The 17,676-nt window shown below is 41.6% G+C and overlaps 1 protein-coding gene across 3 annotated transcripts in view; it reads left to right on the top strand.

Moving 5' to 3' along the window:
- Window positions 1–17,015, top strand: part of LOC133455191 (mediator of RNA polymerase II transcription subunit 13-like) — a 108,431-nt gene extending 91,416 nt beyond the window's left edge. For 2 of the 3 annotated variants that reach the window (XM_061734107.1, XM_061734109.1), the window contains exons 10-31: window positions 403–1,059; window positions 1,190–1,403; window positions 2,542–2,620; window positions 2,724–2,845; window positions 3,052–3,151; window positions 3,292–3,509; window positions 3,671–3,849; window positions 5,008–5,936; window positions 7,102–7,281; window positions 7,365–7,594; window positions 7,728–7,926; window positions 8,955–9,225; window positions 9,302–9,554; window positions 9,639–9,827; window positions 9,943–10,166; window positions 11,167–11,309; window positions 11,446–11,604; window positions 11,789–11,953; window positions 12,131–12,294; window positions 13,957–14,121; window positions 14,315–14,424; window positions 14,562–17,015. In XM_061734107.1, coding sequence (XP_061590091.1) covers window positions 403–1,059; window positions 1,190–1,403; window positions 2,542–2,620; window positions 2,724–2,845; window positions 3,052–3,151; window positions 3,292–3,509; window positions 3,671–3,849; window positions 5,008–5,936; window positions 7,102–7,281; window positions 7,365–7,594; window positions 7,728–7,926; window positions 8,955–9,225; window positions 9,302–9,554; window positions 9,639–9,827; window positions 9,943–10,166; window positions 11,167–11,309; window positions 11,446–11,604; window positions 11,789–11,953; window positions 12,131–12,294; window positions 13,957–14,121; window positions 14,315–14,424; window positions 14,562–14,694 — 5,083 coding nt within the window. In that variant the 3' untranslated portion in view covers window positions 14,695–17,015. The remainder of the gene's footprint in view (window positions 1–402; window positions 1,060–1,189; window positions 1,404–2,541; window positions 2,621–2,723; window positions 2,846–3,051; window positions 3,152–3,291; window positions 3,510–3,670; window positions 3,850–5,007; window positions 5,937–7,101; window positions 7,282–7,364; window positions 7,595–7,727; window positions 7,927–8,954; window positions 9,226–9,301; window positions 9,555–9,638; window positions 9,828–9,942; window positions 10,167–11,166; window positions 11,310–11,445; window positions 11,605–11,788; window positions 11,954–12,130; window positions 12,295–13,956; window positions 14,122–14,314; window positions 14,425–14,561) is intronic. The other variant, XM_061734108.1, reaches the window with a different exon arrangement.
- Window positions 17,016–17,676: the final 661 nt, after the last annotated feature.

Here is a 17,676-nt window from a genome sequence, read left to right as displayed (position 1 = left end):
TTATTTAAACTTTATTTAACCAGGAAAATCCCATTGAGATTAAAAACCTCTTTTCCAAGGGAGACCTGGCCAAGATAGGCAGCAGCAATTACAACACATAGTTATAAATCACTGAAAACACCAACAGATAAGATACATTTAAAATTAAATTAAAAAAGCAAGCAAATCACAAAAAACAGGTACATGTAATGGAGTCGGCCTCAAGTATTTTCGATTTAGATTTAAAATTTCTCAGAGAAATTAACTATGTTAGCCTCCAGTAATCTTGTAATGTGTTCCAGGCTGAAGGAGCAGAATAAACAAAGGCTCTTTTGCCCAGTTCAGTTCTGGCAAAAGGAACCGAAAGCAACAGGTAGTCTTGTGAACGCAGCAAGTAAGAACCAGGACTTCCCTGTGTTGCAGGTTAAAGCAGCAGAAGCTCAATATGACTTCCACATCCACTGCCAACACTCAGACCAGCGTCAACTTCGTGCAGTCTTCTGGCCCGTCATTATACCCGGCCTCTCTACCGAAACACAAGACCAGTGACAAGACGGATAAGGCGGACAAACAGTCCAAGAGGCCAGCTGTGATTCCCTTCCACCATCGTCTGTCCGTCACACAGGAGACCCCCTTGGAACACGACTCACCCGGGGGCCCGCAGATCAGCGGCCTCGTTGCACTCGAGCCACCCATAGAGCCCCTGGCCTCGCTGCAAAGCTGCAAGTATTCCAAGCCGCTCTCCAATGGCCGAAAACCACCCGAGTCCCTCCTCCATTCCCCGATGTCACCCCTTCCACCCACTCTAAGCCCACACCCCCAGATGCACGACGCAGAGGTTCTGGATGCCCCCGTGGATGTGCCCGTGTGTCCAGATGGAGGTTCGGGACTGGGAGTGATTACCAGTGAAACAGCTGTGTACACAGCTCTCCTGAAGCAGAGGGAGAACGGGGGCAGATGGTGGAGAGGTTTCAGGACTCCTAGAACTGATAAGAATGACTCGGGCACCCCTGAATTCCCTTCTGATAAATCAGAGGAAATGAAAACAGAGGCAATCAATGAAGGAGCATCGCTCAAGAGGTAAGAAACAGCCGAAATGTTTGCCTTCATTTGTTACTGGACTAAGTAACAACAGTAAAGTTGAAAAGGACTAATAAAGACAGACAAGACATTAAATAAAAGCTTCACTTTTCTTCTCTATCTCCACCAGACTCTACACACAGACTCACAAGAGATTTAAAATTTCAGAGGAGAGGTTGAGGGACCACATCCATACTTTAGGCCTGTTCGAACAGACGGGTGTGGAGAAACTACGGGAGAGTGGCGACGACCCCTATGACTTTAAGGAAGGAGACTTTGAGTACACTTTTTCCACTTCAAAAAGGTCAAAAGGTCCAGGTCGGGAACAGAGCAAGAAGGCCAAGGTACGATGGCGCGCTGTTTCAGAGTCCAATGCAACAATGAATAAAAGTTCAAGACCAGTGTAAAGCTGCTTGCATGTGACAGTTATCACCATCAGTTTTAACACTTTGAGTGTTTGATAAAGGCATAGCATATATTTTCCTTATTTAATTAAAATAAATCACTGAGTCAGTTGGAGCTCAGAACTTGTTTCTGAAAAATAAACAGTCGTATTGAGGAACGATGAGAGATGGCAACACTTGTGGCGTGTCCCCTCATCCTGACAACAGTCAGGATGAGGAAGATCCACCTTTCTCATCTCTAGCAGAGAGGTGCAAGCAGACATGAAAAATCAGAGTTTATGACCAGTTCATGACTGATAAATTGGTGTTCAGGGTTATTTGAGCAGCTCAGGTGTGTCTTTTCTTTTTGTCAAACCTCTCCTGTCCCAGTGACAGATGCTGCCAGTGTATGGGGTAGTGGCTGGGAAGGCAGAAGACAGAAGCTGATGCCTTTTTGGTTTTGATGATTTATCCACTTGCCCCTTGATAAACTTTTTTTCGACAGCACACCGCAGTTTTGGAAATAAGAATATATGTCACCCTGCCTGTTCAGAACATACACAGCAGAGAGACAAAGCTGATGACTGATTGGTAAATGCACTGAGTAGCAGCTCAAGAGCCAGATGTGTAGAAATCAGCTAGATTGAGAGCGCATAGTGTAATTGCTGGTAGTTAGGGTGTTGAAACACACCAAATGATTGGATTAGATGCTATGTAGAAATGGAAAGCAATATTGAGAGCCAGTTTCATCCTTACATTGGGTCTCTGCTTCCCACGAGAGGTCAGAAAATGTAAGTAAAATATTACATATTTAGAAACCAATATGTTGAGGGCTCTCATGGGGATAAAAGTATGTACAAAAATACAATGCATTTCCAAAATGCAAGTTGTGACATAATTGTGATCACATTGCATAAAATATGAAATAAAATCAAAATTTTACATAATATTATGTACTGCAAAGTGATTCAATATTGCACTAAATGCAGCCTGAAAGTCATCATATTCATATAAAGGGCTCTTTTTATTTTGGGGAAATATAATTAAACTTACCGGTAGATTTTTTTTAAATCACATTTTCTTCAAATTCATCCTCAAGGGAGATGAGATCACCAGCAACGGCTCACTACCTGATGGAAAAGATGCAATGTCTATATTCAACTCAGCTCCAAAATCAGGTGGGCATCTAATCACCAACATCATCACCATCTATATCAAATTGGGTGCACTTCTTCCTGAGCATTTGGGAAGTGTTGTTATGATGTTCTGCGTGTGTTTCAGATGACTCGAGTCAGGACGATGCCACAGCTAAAGCTAATCCTTCTCTGACCAGAGAAAAAGACCTAGTGGTCAACATCGCTGATCTAGACAACATATTTGATGAAGATGATGACGAGTTAGGGGTAAGACATCACAGTTTTTTTATTACATTTATTGAATATAATTCTTAACCAGAAACATAAGCCATATTCCTGATTCTGTGAAATTAAGGACACTAACATTAGGTGTTGATATAATGTTTGATTAACCATTGTCTTTAATTCTTCACTATTTTGGTGAATAAAATGTTATAGAAGTTAAAACTAATCTTTTTCATAATAACTTGTAGAGTGTTTGCCCGAACCATGGCCAATCGACCAAACTGCTGGTGTCAACAGAAGACCGTCCTGTGGGGAAAGAAGGGAGAGTTAATGTACCTTATCCATCAAGTGAGTGATGAGTATTTCACGTTAAAATCTCAATAAGAATGCCCGTCTGTGACGTCTACATCTGTTTGGTTGTATCATATATGAAATACATTGAACAGCCCTCCTCCTCCTATCTCCTTCTGCATGTCTGTCTAATTTAGCAGTAGCAGATCTGCAGCGGATGTTCCCCACCCCGCCTTCTCTGGAGCAGCACCCCGCCTTCTCTCCCATCACGCCGTACCGGGACACCCCGAGTCAAGAGCCCTCGGCGCCGAGTGGAGTGCCTGACCACCTGCCAACATTATCCTCCACCCAGATCACCGAATACAAGATGGAGTTGGAGGAGGGCCTGGTTAGTCCCAGGCAGGATGATGTTAAAGTGAGTAGAGGTGTCGGCTCTCAGTGGCTACAATCTCCTTCAATAATGTAAATGTAGGTGTTGTAATTTCAAATAGGTGAGCTTCTGAACTGCTCACTGGAGCAATAACTGTGAGAGATGTTTGCAAAACATGACAAACGTATGTTTTCTTCTCTGCCCAGCCACAGATTGACTCCTCCATGTTCGCTCCTCTACCTTGCCTGCCCAGCCAGAGTCTACCAAAACTCAACCTTTCTGATCAGTGTTACTACCGTCCATCATGGGTCCTCTTGCCCAAAATGGAGCATTTCACCACCATCGTGCATCCGCCGAACCCTGCTTTCACCAAGGACGGATACACGTGAGTGGCTAATTCGTTATGCGTTCTGAAGGATTCGTTTAAGTTGTGAGTATAATAAAGCATATAAAAAGACTGGACAGGGTTTATTGGAGGGTGCCTAGGGCTCCTAATGCCACGTGGTCAATCAGTCAAAGTCGTTGTCTGAGCATAAAGAGCTGTGTGACCTTTAAGAGCTGCTTCCTAGTAGGGCTGGGCGATATATCGAGTATAGCCGATGTATCTCGGCTTCTACTCTGTGCGATGTACAAAATGACTCTATCGTGCATATTCGAGTATAAATTTTCACGCATTTTGCTTTTAGCAGCGGGCATTAAATTACAGGCTTTTCTCGCTCTCTCGTCTTGTCTCTCCTTCTCTGAGACATAAAACAAGCGCACCCTGTCACACATGTCAGTCACGTGCTGTCAGGTGTGCATCATCATTGGCCCCCGACCAGCTGCAGGTGTCGGCTTATAATAATAATTCAGGCTTTTCTCTTCCAGAACTGAGAAACGTCACCTAGTGTTGCTTAAATGTGGCCACATGAAATCAATCACTATCATTGAAACAAAGTCAAACAAGACTATATGACGTCATATTTCTAACAATAAGTGAAAGTGATGCAAAGTAAAGGAGGAGAGGATGAAACATTGCAGTCCCTGCACCTACAATTTAATATAAAGGTGCTCTAAGGGGCCCCTGCTGCTCAGAGCAGCTCATCCTGGTAAAACGAGGTAAAACCAGGACCAGAACATGTTCTTAGCAGATGTTCTTCATACGGGGAGTCAGAGATGCAACGTGCACTTTCTATTTTGAAATTAAACTTTTTATGTTTGTGCCACTCACTGCTTAGTAACTGTTTAATAAATACAGTTTGGTAAATTTGACTTATTCACCCTTTTTGCATGAAAGTTTAAAATGAGCATATATTAATACAGTATGAACAAGAATGTTTTAATGTAGATATAGAATCATCATACTGGTGTGATTGTTTGCATCAAAGTGTTAATTCAAGGCTAAGGCAAAATATCGAGATATATATCGTGTATCATGACATGGCCTAAAAATATCGAGATATTGATAAAAGGCCATATCGCCCAGCCCTACTTCCTAGATAGATTTATCTTGATTCTCTGTCTTACTTTTTTGTATGTTTCTTCTGATGTATGTGCTTTCCAGAAACATTCCCAGTGTCAACACCCTCACAGACCAGGACTACGGCCAAATGAGCGGCACCACTGCCTCTGTAAGCACCACCACTGGCATCCTCCCATCTCCTGCCACACCTCGCTTTTCTGTGCCCACCCCACGAACCCCACGTACCCCAAGAGGGATTAACGCTGCAAGCTCAGGGCAGGGTTCTGTCAAGCAGGACGGCACTGAACTCAGCTCACCGGTCTCTACACCATCCACCAGCCTGCCTCTCAGCTCTGTAGAGCCCCTAAATCGGCCGGGACCCTCGCTGCCCGAGGCTCACAGTCTGTACGTTGTCCTTCTGCTGTCAGACTCCGTCCTTAGTGTCTTCAAGGACCGCAACTTTGACAGCTGCTGCATCTGTGCCTGCAACATGAACGTCAAAGGAGCAGACGTGGGGGTGTATATCCCAGATTCCACTTGTGAAGATCAGTACCGCTGCATGTGTGGCTTCAGTGCCATCGTCAACAGGCGACTGGCTCACGGGACGGGCCTCTTTCTGGAGGATGAGCTGGATATATTCGGTAGGACCTCTGAAGTAGGCCGAGCAGCGGAGAGGAGATTGGCCCTCTGTCGACGGGACCCAACTATGCGCGACTCCAGGGCCAAGCAGCTGGAGGACGCAGTCCCCGCCTCCACGTCAGTCATGATGGTTTTGCAGGAACAGTGCTCCCAGCCCATTTCCTCCCTGGCATCACTTCATCTTCCCCTCAGTTGCTCCTGTCATGGCCGCAAGGGGGCACTTGTCCAAAGCTGGATGTCTGAAAAGCAGTGGGCGGATGGGAATGATGCCTGCGTGGAGTGTTACAACGCTTTGGAGCAGGGGCTGCAGTATGTGGATAACCCCACAGGAGGGAAAGTAGATCTAGCTGTTGTCAGGAGCAGCGCTCTTCACTCTTGGCCTCATACTAACGGTAAGTAGTGTGATCCAGCCTCTGGAGGTGAAATCTGACAGAGCTGGTTTGTTGCATAAAATATTTTATGTAGGCCAGTTTCCTTTCTTAAAAGGAACCCTGGCTATTAAGACATATAGGTCTTAAAAGATAAATGTTGGTATCAATTATAACAATGTGATATAAAAAACCTTTTTGATGTCTTCGTTTTTATAAAATTTGAAAATATAATTTAACATGTAGGTCGCCATTGTTGTTTACATTCTGGGTAGTGACGTCAGACGGTGGCTCCTGCTGGCCCCCGTACACTGTTTTGACACCCAGAAACGGATGAAAACACAGCTAAACAGGTGACGGCGCACCAGAAACACAGATCAAAACACAGCTAAACATTAAGGTGATGGCGCACCTACAAAAAAGTAAAAAAAAAAAAAAAAAAAGTGCTGCACCATAAAGCATGAACTATAAAAACACCATAAAACTCAGATAGACTAACAGACCACACGTTTCAACTAGCAGATAACCGATGCTACAATAAAAACCCCAGCCAGATCTGGCGTCATTAAATTAAATAAAGATGTTCTTGCCTATTTGACGCGAAGTCTGCGCCTACGTTTCGTCAACGTGCTAGTTGAAACGTGTGGTCGGTTAGTCTATCTGAGTTTTATGGTGTTTTTATAGTTCATGCTTTATGGTGCGGCACTTTTTTTTTTTTTTTTTACTTTTTTGTAGGTGCGCCGTCACCTTAAATGTTTAGCTGTGTTTTGATCTGTGTTTCTGGTGCGCCGTCACCTGTTTAGCTGTGTTTTCATCTGTTTCTGGGTGTCAAAACAGTGGACGGGGGTTAGCAGGAGCCACCGTCTGACGTCACTACCCAGAATGTAAACAACAATGGCGACCTACGAGTTAAATTTATATTTTCAAATTTTATAAAAACGAAGACATCAAAAAGGTTTTTTATATCACATTGTTATAATTGATACCAACATTTATCTTTTAAGACCTACATGTCTTAATAGCCAGGGTTCCTTTTAACCAACAACGCCACATGCGAGATTCATTTTGTGCATATTTTATTTATTTGTTTCATACATAAGACCTTGTTAACATTTGTGCATCTTTTCATGTGATCTTTGTGCATGTGTGTGTGTGTGTGTGTGTGTGTGTGTGTGTGTGTGTGCCAAAGTGGTGGATATGAGCATGTTGTCGTCGCAGGATATGGTTCGTATGCTGCTATCTTTGCAGCCATTCCTGCAGGATGCCATCCAGAAGAAGAGGACAGGACGGACCTGGGAAAACATCCAGCATGTACAGGGCCCACTGACCTGGCAGCAGTTTCACAAGATGGCTGGAAGAGGCTCCTATGGTGAATTTTCTCTCAAAGCTAAAGTTAGCTGGATGTGAAAATGATGCAACCATTAATGATATCACTATCTTCATGTTTTTAAGGTTCGGAGGAGTCACCAGAGCCCCTGCCCATTCCCCCTGTGCTGCTGGGCTATGACCGAGAGCGGGACTTCTTGGCTTTGTCCCCGTTGGCATTGCCTTTCTGGGAGAAGCTGCTGCTGGAGCCTTATGGAGGGCAGCGGGATGTGGCCTATGTTGTGTTGTGTCCCAACAGTCCCTCCCTGCTAGCTGCAGCCCAATCCTTTTTCCAGGAGCTCAGCGCTGTCTACGAGGTAGGGTCAAAATTACGAGAATGGCCAAAATTCTGCCCACCTTTAGATAAAAGAACACTAAAACTAAAACTCTGCACAGAATGGGAGTTGACATATATATTTTCTAACGAGAGAATGGCTCCATCTTCTCCAGACATGCCGCCTCGGGAAGCACCGTCCTCTGGCCAAGGTGTCCAGGGATGGCCTTCTGAGAGTCGGGGAGGAAGTGGAGCAAGAAAAGCTGGATGAAGTGGATGTGGAACAGTGGCTGGCTGGACCTTGGGCTGGACAGCAGCACACCGACAACCTCAGCAAACTTAAACTCTATGCTTATACCTGCAAGCAGCAGCTCGGTGAGAATACACAAGCTGACTTATGTGATTATCTCATCACATTCAGTCTGTTTTATTTTGTTAGCACTTGTATGAACATTTTAATGAATGAATGAATGAATTGTTTATTTCGGTTACATTACAGTATTTGCAATTCAAACTGTGTGTGTGTGTGTGTGTGTGTGTGTGTGTGTGTGTGTGTGTGTGTGTGTGTGTGTGTGTGTGTGTGTGTGTGTGTGTGTGTGTGTGTGTGTGTGTAAATGACAAAACACTTTCATACAAGTTTACACTCATCAGTTTCACACAAAAAATAATAATAAACTCTGTAACCGAAAAAGGAATAGGCTGAAGCCAAAGCTTATATTTGCCTACCCTGTACTTTCCAACAGAAAACCCAGATTATCTGCAATATGAAAAGAAACAAAAAGAGAAATGTCCCTTTAAATTGTTCTGCTTAACCAAATTATACTCCAATCATTTATCCATTTATCCTATCCAATAATTAATCCTTAATTATTTTACTTTTCAATATTTTTTTAAAATTCAACAGAGATTTACACAGTTTCACTTCATCACTAAGTTGATTCCATAATTTGACTCCCAAAAATGAAACACATCTATATTTAACATTAGTCCTCACACGACATCTTTCAAAGACCCACAGCCTTCTTAAATAATAATTTGTTTCTCTTAATTTAAATAAATGCTGAAAACAAGCAGGAAGGCTATTATTCTTAACTCGAAACAAAATGTCTAATGTTTTTAAATATACAATATCTATGAATTTTAATATGCATGACTCTACAAATAATTTATTCGTATTGTCACGATAAGAAACTTTATTTATTATTATTACAGCTCTTTTCTGGAGTTTAACTATAGGGTCTATATAAGTTCTATACGTATTCCCCCAAACCTCCACACAATATGACATGTATGGCATGATAAGAGAGAAATACACTATGTGCAGACATTTTTTATCCAACAGATCCCTTGTTTTGTAAATTATACCATATACCAATAATTTACCTGTTTTCCTTTTTTTTTAGGTCCCCAGCTCTCAGCACTGCCTTTGGACAGCAGTCTTCTGTTGCCTCCCAAAGCCCAGCCCCATGTTAACAACACACCCACGGCTCAGTCTGCGTCTTCCGGGCAGCCTCAAACATTTGCTGCTGATGCAGAACAGCCTTCAGGTGCGGCCAGTGCCCCAAACGTTTCTACCCCAACTGGAGCCACGTCAGGCCAGGGAGCAGCCGCTGATTGTAAAGGCCCCTCTAGCTCCACATCATCAGCCAGTGCACCAGCAGAAAACGCTGAACTGTAAGGAAAAGAAATGACCACATGTCAAGTCTTGTTTCAACCACTACAATTATAATAAACCTTTTTTCTTTTTTAGCTCCTCTGAGCAGTCGAGAATTGGCATCCCGACTGTGGCCGACTCAGTGGACACTCATTCAAATCCACCAGCTATCGTAATCTACATTGTGGATGCTTTTATTACATCAAGTGGTGGGAGAAATGAAGGGGGAGAAGAGGAGGAGGGTGAAGAGGTTGAATCCAGTAGTGTCTGGCTGCTTGGGCTTCTTCGCTGCTACACAGAGATGGCACAAACCTTGCCTGAGAATATGAGATCTGCACTGGTGCTACAGGTAGGAAAATGCTTCAACTGACACTATGCCACAAGTTATTAAACTGAGCTATTGATCTCTTTCCATCCTGTGTTTGTACTCCAGGTGGTGCCGTGCCAATATCTTCTCCAGCCAGCAAGTGGAGAGAACCATTTGTACCTGCAACATCTGCGTTCCCTGGCATTCTCCTGTTATTCGCAGTGCAGGCGACTGCTACCCCAGCACACACATATCAAGTCTCTCACTGGCTTTGGCCCAGTGTCGACTGCCAGTTCAGTGTTTAAGAGTCCAGAGGTAAGTAAAGAAATTTAAGTGTCTTTGGTCGTGAGTGACTCTTATCATTCTGCAACAAAAGGAGTGTTTCAAAGTCATGTCTCCTTTGCTTCAACTTTTTCCCTCACCCATTTAGCATCCCAGCCCACTACAGCTTTACTCTCCCCCGTTCATTCTCGGCCCGACTCGTCCCAAGCAGCCAGAGCCAGGAGAGATATGGGCAGAAATTCCTCCCAAATACAATGTTCTCTATGTGGGCTATTGCCTGTCACATGACCAGCGCTGGATACTGGTGTCCTGCACTGATCAGCAGGGGGAGCTCTTAGAGACCTGCATCATCAATGTTGACGTTCCCAACAGGTGAGAAATGGTTGGTTCAGAGGTGGGTAGTAACGAGTTACATTTACTCTGTTACATTTACTTGAGTACGTTTTGGGAAATTTTGTACTTTTAGGAGTAGTTTTTAATCACTATACTTTGTACTTTTACTTGAGTAGATTTGTGAAGAAGAAACTGTTACTCTTACTCCGCTACATTAGGCTACGTTGAGCTGTTACTTTTCTTTTATCCCTTTTATCCACGTACGGGTCAATCTCATGACATCACTGGGTGATTCTTTGGGAAAAATGTTTGTTTTTGCATGTTTTGTCACATTTACACAAACTCAAACACACACAGAGTTTCTATGAGTTCATGTTTGTTCTAGTTCTGCCTGGTTAAAAAAGAATAGTACAAAGGCTTGACATTTTGTGCTTAATTCATTTTTTATTCTGTTATTATTTTATTGATTTTATTATTTATTAAAGTACTTGAATTTACTTTAAGATTATTTTAATTTAAGCTATTTTTTATTTTTTATTAATTTTAATTTATTTTATTATTTTATTGATTTAATTTGCCTGAAGATGATTATTTTGTACTTTTGTCTGTTTGAATGGTTGTGTTAAAAAAAAAAAAATCTGACGTTACTCAACAGTTACTCAGTACTTGAGTAGTTTTTTCACCAAGTACTTTTTTACTTTTACTCAAGTAATTATTTGGATGACTACTTTGTACTTCTACTTGAGTCATATTATTCTGAAGTAACAGTACTTTTACTTGAGTACAGATTTTGGCTACTCTACCCACCTCTGGGTTGGTTGTTACTCTTAAATGACACGTGGCTATGACACCAGTTCCTTAAGGAAGTCAAAGAGCTGAGGCAAAGGAATATTTCTGTCCATCAGGATGATAATGCAGTATAACTGCTTTTATGTGTGAGGAAGTGGAACGTGTCCAAGAGAAGGAGACAGAGGTTGCGTCGAAAAGGATTAGGTAACTGTGGAGTAATGCTCAAGGAGTTTTGTTGCTTTATCTTCAGAAAAAGGCGCCCCAAGGTATCAGCCAGGAAAATGGGCCTTCAGAAACTGTGGGAGTGGTGTATCGGTATCATTCAGATGACCTCACAGCCATGGAGAATTGTCATTGGTCGATTAGGCAGACTGGGCCATGGGGAACTGAAAGGTGAGTTAGCCAATATATATTTAGTCTCTTGTCCTGGCTTTTATTTATGGCTCCTGGAAAAAAGAAAAGCCGGTTCTCACTCCAGATGAATTTGCTTTCTCACATACGGACCCTTCACACTGTCACTCTGAACCAGACTGGAGCTCCCTCCTTGGAGAACACTCCCTCCATTCAATAGGACGCCAGCTGAAGGATGCTTGTCGCATGTGTGGGATCTCACCAGTGGAGTCTCCCGCCATCCTCAGTGCCTGCCTGGTAGCCATGGAGCCACAGGGCTCCTTGGTGGTCATGCCTGGTACGTAGCAAGGCTGCTTTCTGACGTTTAGTCATCTCACCTCTCTCAGTGGCATCAAAAGCAAAAACATAGAATAAGTATATAAATGTGTTACACTGCTGTGCATTCAGATGGCATATCTATATATTTATTCATGCATAGCTTCTTACAATGAAACATTTGCCTGCTTATTTTCTATGTTCAGATGCGGTGACCATGGGCTCCGTGTTTGGACGCAGCACTGCCTTGAACTTGCAGACGTCGCAGCTAAACACGCCTCAAGATGCTTCCTGTACGCACATTCTGGTCTTCCCAACTTCTGCCACCACCCAGCTGGCACCCAGCTCCTACCCTACAGAGGACAATACTGGTAACTACGGCAGAATAAGTTGAGCTGTTGTAAGAACGTTGATTATTATGATTGGACAGAAACACAAAACTAAGCCTAACTGTCTATACAGTATAATATGATTTTGTACTAACTAATGATTGAATGTGTTTAAAATGTATTTTCCCTACTGTTCACTATTCTGTTTTTTTTCTTCAGATGACATGTTTGATCTCCCGTTTCCTGATGAGCTGGAGAATGACATTGGCCACGACATGATGCTAATCACAGGGAACCTTCACCCTTCCCCCAACACGTCGCCTGTGCCCTCGCCTGGTTCACCGTCCGGGATGGGAATGGGATCACATTTCCAGCACACCAGGGTGAGTCAGACCTTGAAGAAGGAAATCTTCCTCCAGTTACTTTAAGTTAAAGGAGCCGTCTGTAAGAAATGACCAAAACTGGTACTGCAGTCACTTTCAAAATATTGTTGAGCGGCGTGTACCCTCCCCCTCCTCCCCCAACCAGAGGTTGCCAGGTAGGCTGCAGAATGCAGCAGGAACGTAGGCTGCCATGGCTGCGATAATTAGAGCCGAGCTGGCAACCCGGATGCCGAAACAATACTGACTTGGTGATTGGGAGATAGGTGGAGGGTGGAGCTTCAGAAACAATACTGACTTGGTGATTGGGAGATAGGTGGAGGGTGGAGCTTCAGAAACAATACTGACTTGGTGATTGGGAGATAGGTGGAGGGTGGAGCTTCAGAAACAATACTGACTTGGTGATTGGGAGATAGGAGGAGGGTGGAGCTTCAGGCCAAAACAAAAAATGACAACATAAACATCAGTTGAGGGCTGCAACTCCTCTTTTTAAACTGGAATATCCTGGCTTGAGTGCTGTTGTCAGTGACATAAGTATTTGAAATGAACATGATTTTTAAATGTCTGTTGACATATCGGGGTCATTTTATGATTCGTTTTATTATTGCTCTTACATACAGCTCCTTTAATGACTGCCCGTAAGAAAATGGGGAAGCAATTGCATGTTTAAACAATAAAATAAGCTGTTATTTTGCTCAGCAATAAAAAAAAAAAAAAAAATCTGAAAAAGTACTGTAATTAAAATCGGGTTTGTTGACATACAGTATAAACTAGCTTTTACCACTGACAAGTCATGACCTGTAGACACAACACTTGTCTTTCTTTGAGCCGCTACCACAGCAACTACACAGTTGTTTTGACACTTTTTGAAGCTTAAAATTGACTCCATGCTTTGAAGCATGAGAACTTCTTCCCTACGCTCTTTAGTTACACTCTGCACTTCAAGTCGTCAAACTAAAGTCAGAGTTATGCTTTTGCCAATTATAATAGATGCTGAGAAATTTGTCTGCGAGGCATAGACGAAGAGAGACATTGACAGCTTTTGCTCCACCGCAAGTCATAAAACATGGGCAACTTGCAGCAATGAACCCACCTGCTCCACAGCTACGAAATCGCTCACACATCATTGTCACAGACAAAAAAAAAAAGGAAATAATTGTTCATGTTACAGTTCATGCCTGAGTAAGGTGTGACAAAAGAAATGTAAAACTTTAAAGAATATACCTTTGAGCTCAGTTAAATTTAATAAAAGAAAGACACTTATAATAAACCCAATATTATACTATTCTTAATTAATTATTTTGCACTTCACCAAACACCCACCCTGTACTTCGCTCACAGTGTTTTAGACCAGATGAAAGATTGCATGTTTTAACACAGAGATGTCTGTCGTTAAGTGATTCTGGATTCAAATGCAGCCCTAAACTTCTTTTTCAGTTACCGAAATAGTATTTAACTACGGGAAATGTCTTTCAATGTGTCTTAAAAATACAGAGTTATATTGTTTTTTATTGTAACTTCTTTCTTGCGTTACCATGAAAATGTTCTCTAAGACTGACATCCTGCAGTGAAAATGCTCAGAAATATAGCTGTAGATGGGTGCATACATGATACAGCCTTGCAATGAAGGTAAACTGTTTTGATGGCATCGTTGTGTGTCTGCAGAGCCAGGGAGAGCGCTTGCTGTCCAGGGACAATCCCCCCGAGGAGCTAAAGCAGCAGCCGCTCGCTCTGGGCTACTACATCTCAACTGCAAAAGCAGATGGACTTCCTCACTGGTTCTGGGCCTCCTGCCCGCAAGCGGAGAACCAGTGCCCACTCTTCCTCAAGGTATTCAAAATACTGCACATGGAAAGCTTGCATCCTTTATGAGTGAGAAATTAACGCAAATATAGACATGCACATTTGTGGCACAGATCCAGAATTTATGCAGAAATGTAGTTTTTGTTTGATTGAAGAGGCACTCTGCTTCCTTAGAAGCTTCAATGTTTGACATTAATCCCTTGTGTTTTTGTCACCGCAGGCTTCTCTCCACCATCACATCTCTATAGTACAGTCAGATGAGATAGCATCAGAGAAGACTAAGAGGGCCCCTCACCCCTTAGACTCAAAAACCACCTCTGATGTGCTCAGGTAAAAACATTATATATAATCAGCACTTGATGTGAAAATGTCATATTAGTGCGTGTGTTTGGGTTAAATAAAACCAAAAAAAAAGAAGAAAACCCTATCAGTTTCATGTTGGTTTAATTGCATATTTCCACTCTAAGGTTTGTATTGGAGCAGTACAACGCCCTCTCTTGGCTGACGTGCACACCTGCCACACAAGACCGCCAGTCCTGCCTGCCGGTCCACCTGGCTGTTCTGATCCAGATGTACAATGCCATCCTGAACATGCTTTAGCGGTGTGGACCGATGGTAAACCTTAACTTTTTCTGTGCCTCTTACTGACCACCAGGGAGCGCCAGAGCTCTTCTCTTGTCCTCACAAAGCACGGATTCAATGCCAAGGTGCAGGAGAGATGATTTCAGGGCTGGAGTGCAATGAAGAGGAAGACTGACGTCAATCAATTGTGACATCACGAAGGCCCTGGGAAGCATGTACCTTTAAACGAATTCTGTGCCTGTTGTGGTGTATGTGATAGCTAAACGGATGTATCCAACTAGAATCATCACATCACACATGGGCAGCATCTCTTAGTGGCATTTGAAGCATCTGTGTATGACAGTAACAGAGAAGCTCTGTATGATTCTTTTTACACTCGTGAAAAGGGACATCTGTGCCGGGCCGCATAGCTCTATATTGCGCAAACAGCAAAGCAGCATGACAACACAGACACGCGGCTTTGTTACATGGAGGATGTTTCTATGTTTTTGTATAGAACTGCACTGCTGAGCTTCTCGGGACTTGCAGCTGGTTGCTGAATCTTTTTCCATTTTTTTTTTTAAAGGGGAAGCATTTGATAATGGCACTTTTTTTTTTCCCCTCACCTTCCAAAGTGTTGTAGATACGAACACAACGGAGAATATTTGACCAGAGAAGAAGTGTTGTTTATAATGTAAGGCATACATTTACAAAGAATCTATACTTATTTTTAATATTTAAAACAAGATGCAAAGCCTTTTTTTTTGTTCCCAATTGAGGTTAACTGCCATGGGAGCTGAAATAAAAATGTCTCAATTTAATGCAATTGTAAAAATGCCATATTTATACAAATTATATCATATCATAGATTTATATATATATATGTATGTATATATATATATATATATATATATATATATATATATATATATATATATATATATATATATATATATATATATATATATATATATATATATACAACATAAATGTATATACATACATAAATATTACCTCTTCCAAGCAGGCACTTAATGAAAAGGGGAGAGGGGGGATAGGCACAGTATAAACATTTATCAAAGAAGATGTTCTTTTTATTTTCACTTATCAGAAGTTTTACCTTTTTATTTAATTGCTTAACTTAAATTGCAGGAGACACAGTATACAGTATATTTATAAAGTGTTCCTATTCTGTTAAAAGAAAAAAAAACTTTAGACAATAAAAGACTGATCTATTTCAAGGTAATTATTAATTATTTAAGATTGATGCTTTATTTCATGGACTTTCCTAAATGATGTCAAGCAAACTATTATGGCGCTTTTATACTAGTACCTACTCAGCGCGACTCGGCTCGCCACGCCTCGTCTCGCCTTGTCCTCGTTTGTTTTTAGACACCCAGTTGTTTTGCGCGGCGAGTCGAGTCGCGCTGAGTAGGTACTAGTGTAAAAGCGCACATTAGAAAGGACTCTCTACCCGTTTTACACCAAACCGGTTCCAGGGTTGGTTCTGGGCCAGTGCCGAGTTTCGAACCGGGCTTTCTGTTCCCACTGACAAAGAAATGGCTCCGGAGCAGAAAAAACGGTTCCAAGGTAGCACCGACTCTCTGCTGGGCTAGAGGAAAGAACCTCTTACGTAAGCTGATTCGCAAGTTGAATGAGTTGTGAATCAGCACCAGCACTGGCCCAGAACCAGCCCTGGAACCGGTTAAGTGGAAAAGGGGTATCTCTCTTCTGCCTCCCTCAGTCTGTGCATTCTTTGAATCATCGCATGTTTGTATATACACTGTTAAAATGTGTTTTTGTTGCTTTTTTTTATTTTAAATTTTAATTTTCTTTGTATTTCTTAGTAATGTTTCATGCTGTTTCATGCTGGCTAGCTTCAGTAATTGATCAAAGTTTTGTTTATGTTTTCACTTTGATCTTTTTTGATATATAGTGTAAACCCATTTAAATACAGCCAAGAGATTCAAATGCAAAGTAAGTGAACACAGATGTACAGTTCAAAGTTCAAAAGTTCAAAAATTTCTTACACCTTTCATCACTTTGAATATCAAACAGATCCACTCAAGTGGGAGGGATCTGTTACTTTTACACTCTTTTTTTTAGTAAATTATTAAAACTCTTGAAAATGATGTTGCTTTTCTGTCATTTTTTAAAAACAGAAGACATGTGTCTTTATGGTTTGATTTAAAAGAGCAGATTTGCAACAAAAAGAGATCAATACTATGCAGACAGAAAGATGTCGGTGTAACGAGGATGTATTTAAATATAAATCCAGACATTTTGTCTCTGTTTTGTTATCATGTGTGTTTTTTGAGCTGCAACTCATGGAAAAGACCCAGTGATATCAAACTTCACTCCACTGGTGCGTTTATTTATTCATGGAGAAGACAATGAGGTAGCAGAAACAATGGAAAATCAATTATGTTTACACTGACTTATGTCATCAAAGTCTTGTTTGTCCTCGATTTAATTTATATTCAGTTTGATTGTGAATTTCCAACAGAAACACATCCAACATTTTTCAGTGTCTTTCAATGTCACATTCAGCTTAAAGGGAGTAAAATCTTGGTGATTTGCAAAGAAAATTATGGATTCTCATTTATTAAAAATGTTTTATTTTCATTCTTAATTTTAATTTATTTTATATGCGTGAACCTATCATGTATTTACACAATAATAACACAATATTTGTTTATGCATACAGAATTGAGGCACTTAAGAATTGTATTTTCCACCTCGCACCCACAGTATGTTTGCATACTTAATTTAAGAGTAAAACTTTTGTCCCAAAATAAAACCACTGCTAATTTATTTTCCTATTTACTTCACTAATGACAATGCAAAACTAAAAAAAGACTCAGTGTTGTGCCAAGAGAAAGTCAAAAAGTCTTAATGTCAGTGTTGGTGAAAGTGGCTGATATGTGCCGACTGATTGAGGTTCAGATTGATGTGATGTGATGACACTTTTACTAAAGTCACTCAACACTCCTGTCCTGTGAACAGACACGGATCCTTGTT

Source organism: Cololabis saira, chromosome 11 (assembly GCF_033807715.1).
Source record: "Cololabis saira isolate AMF1-May2022 chromosome 11, fColSai1.1, whole genome shotgun sequence".
NCBI classification, from domain to species: domain Eukaryota; kingdom Metazoa; phylum Chordata; class Actinopteri; order Beloniformes; family Belonidae; genus Cololabis; species Cololabis saira.
Note: the sequence above shows the minus strand (reverse complement) of the source record. Positions and strands in the feature narration are given on the sequence as shown.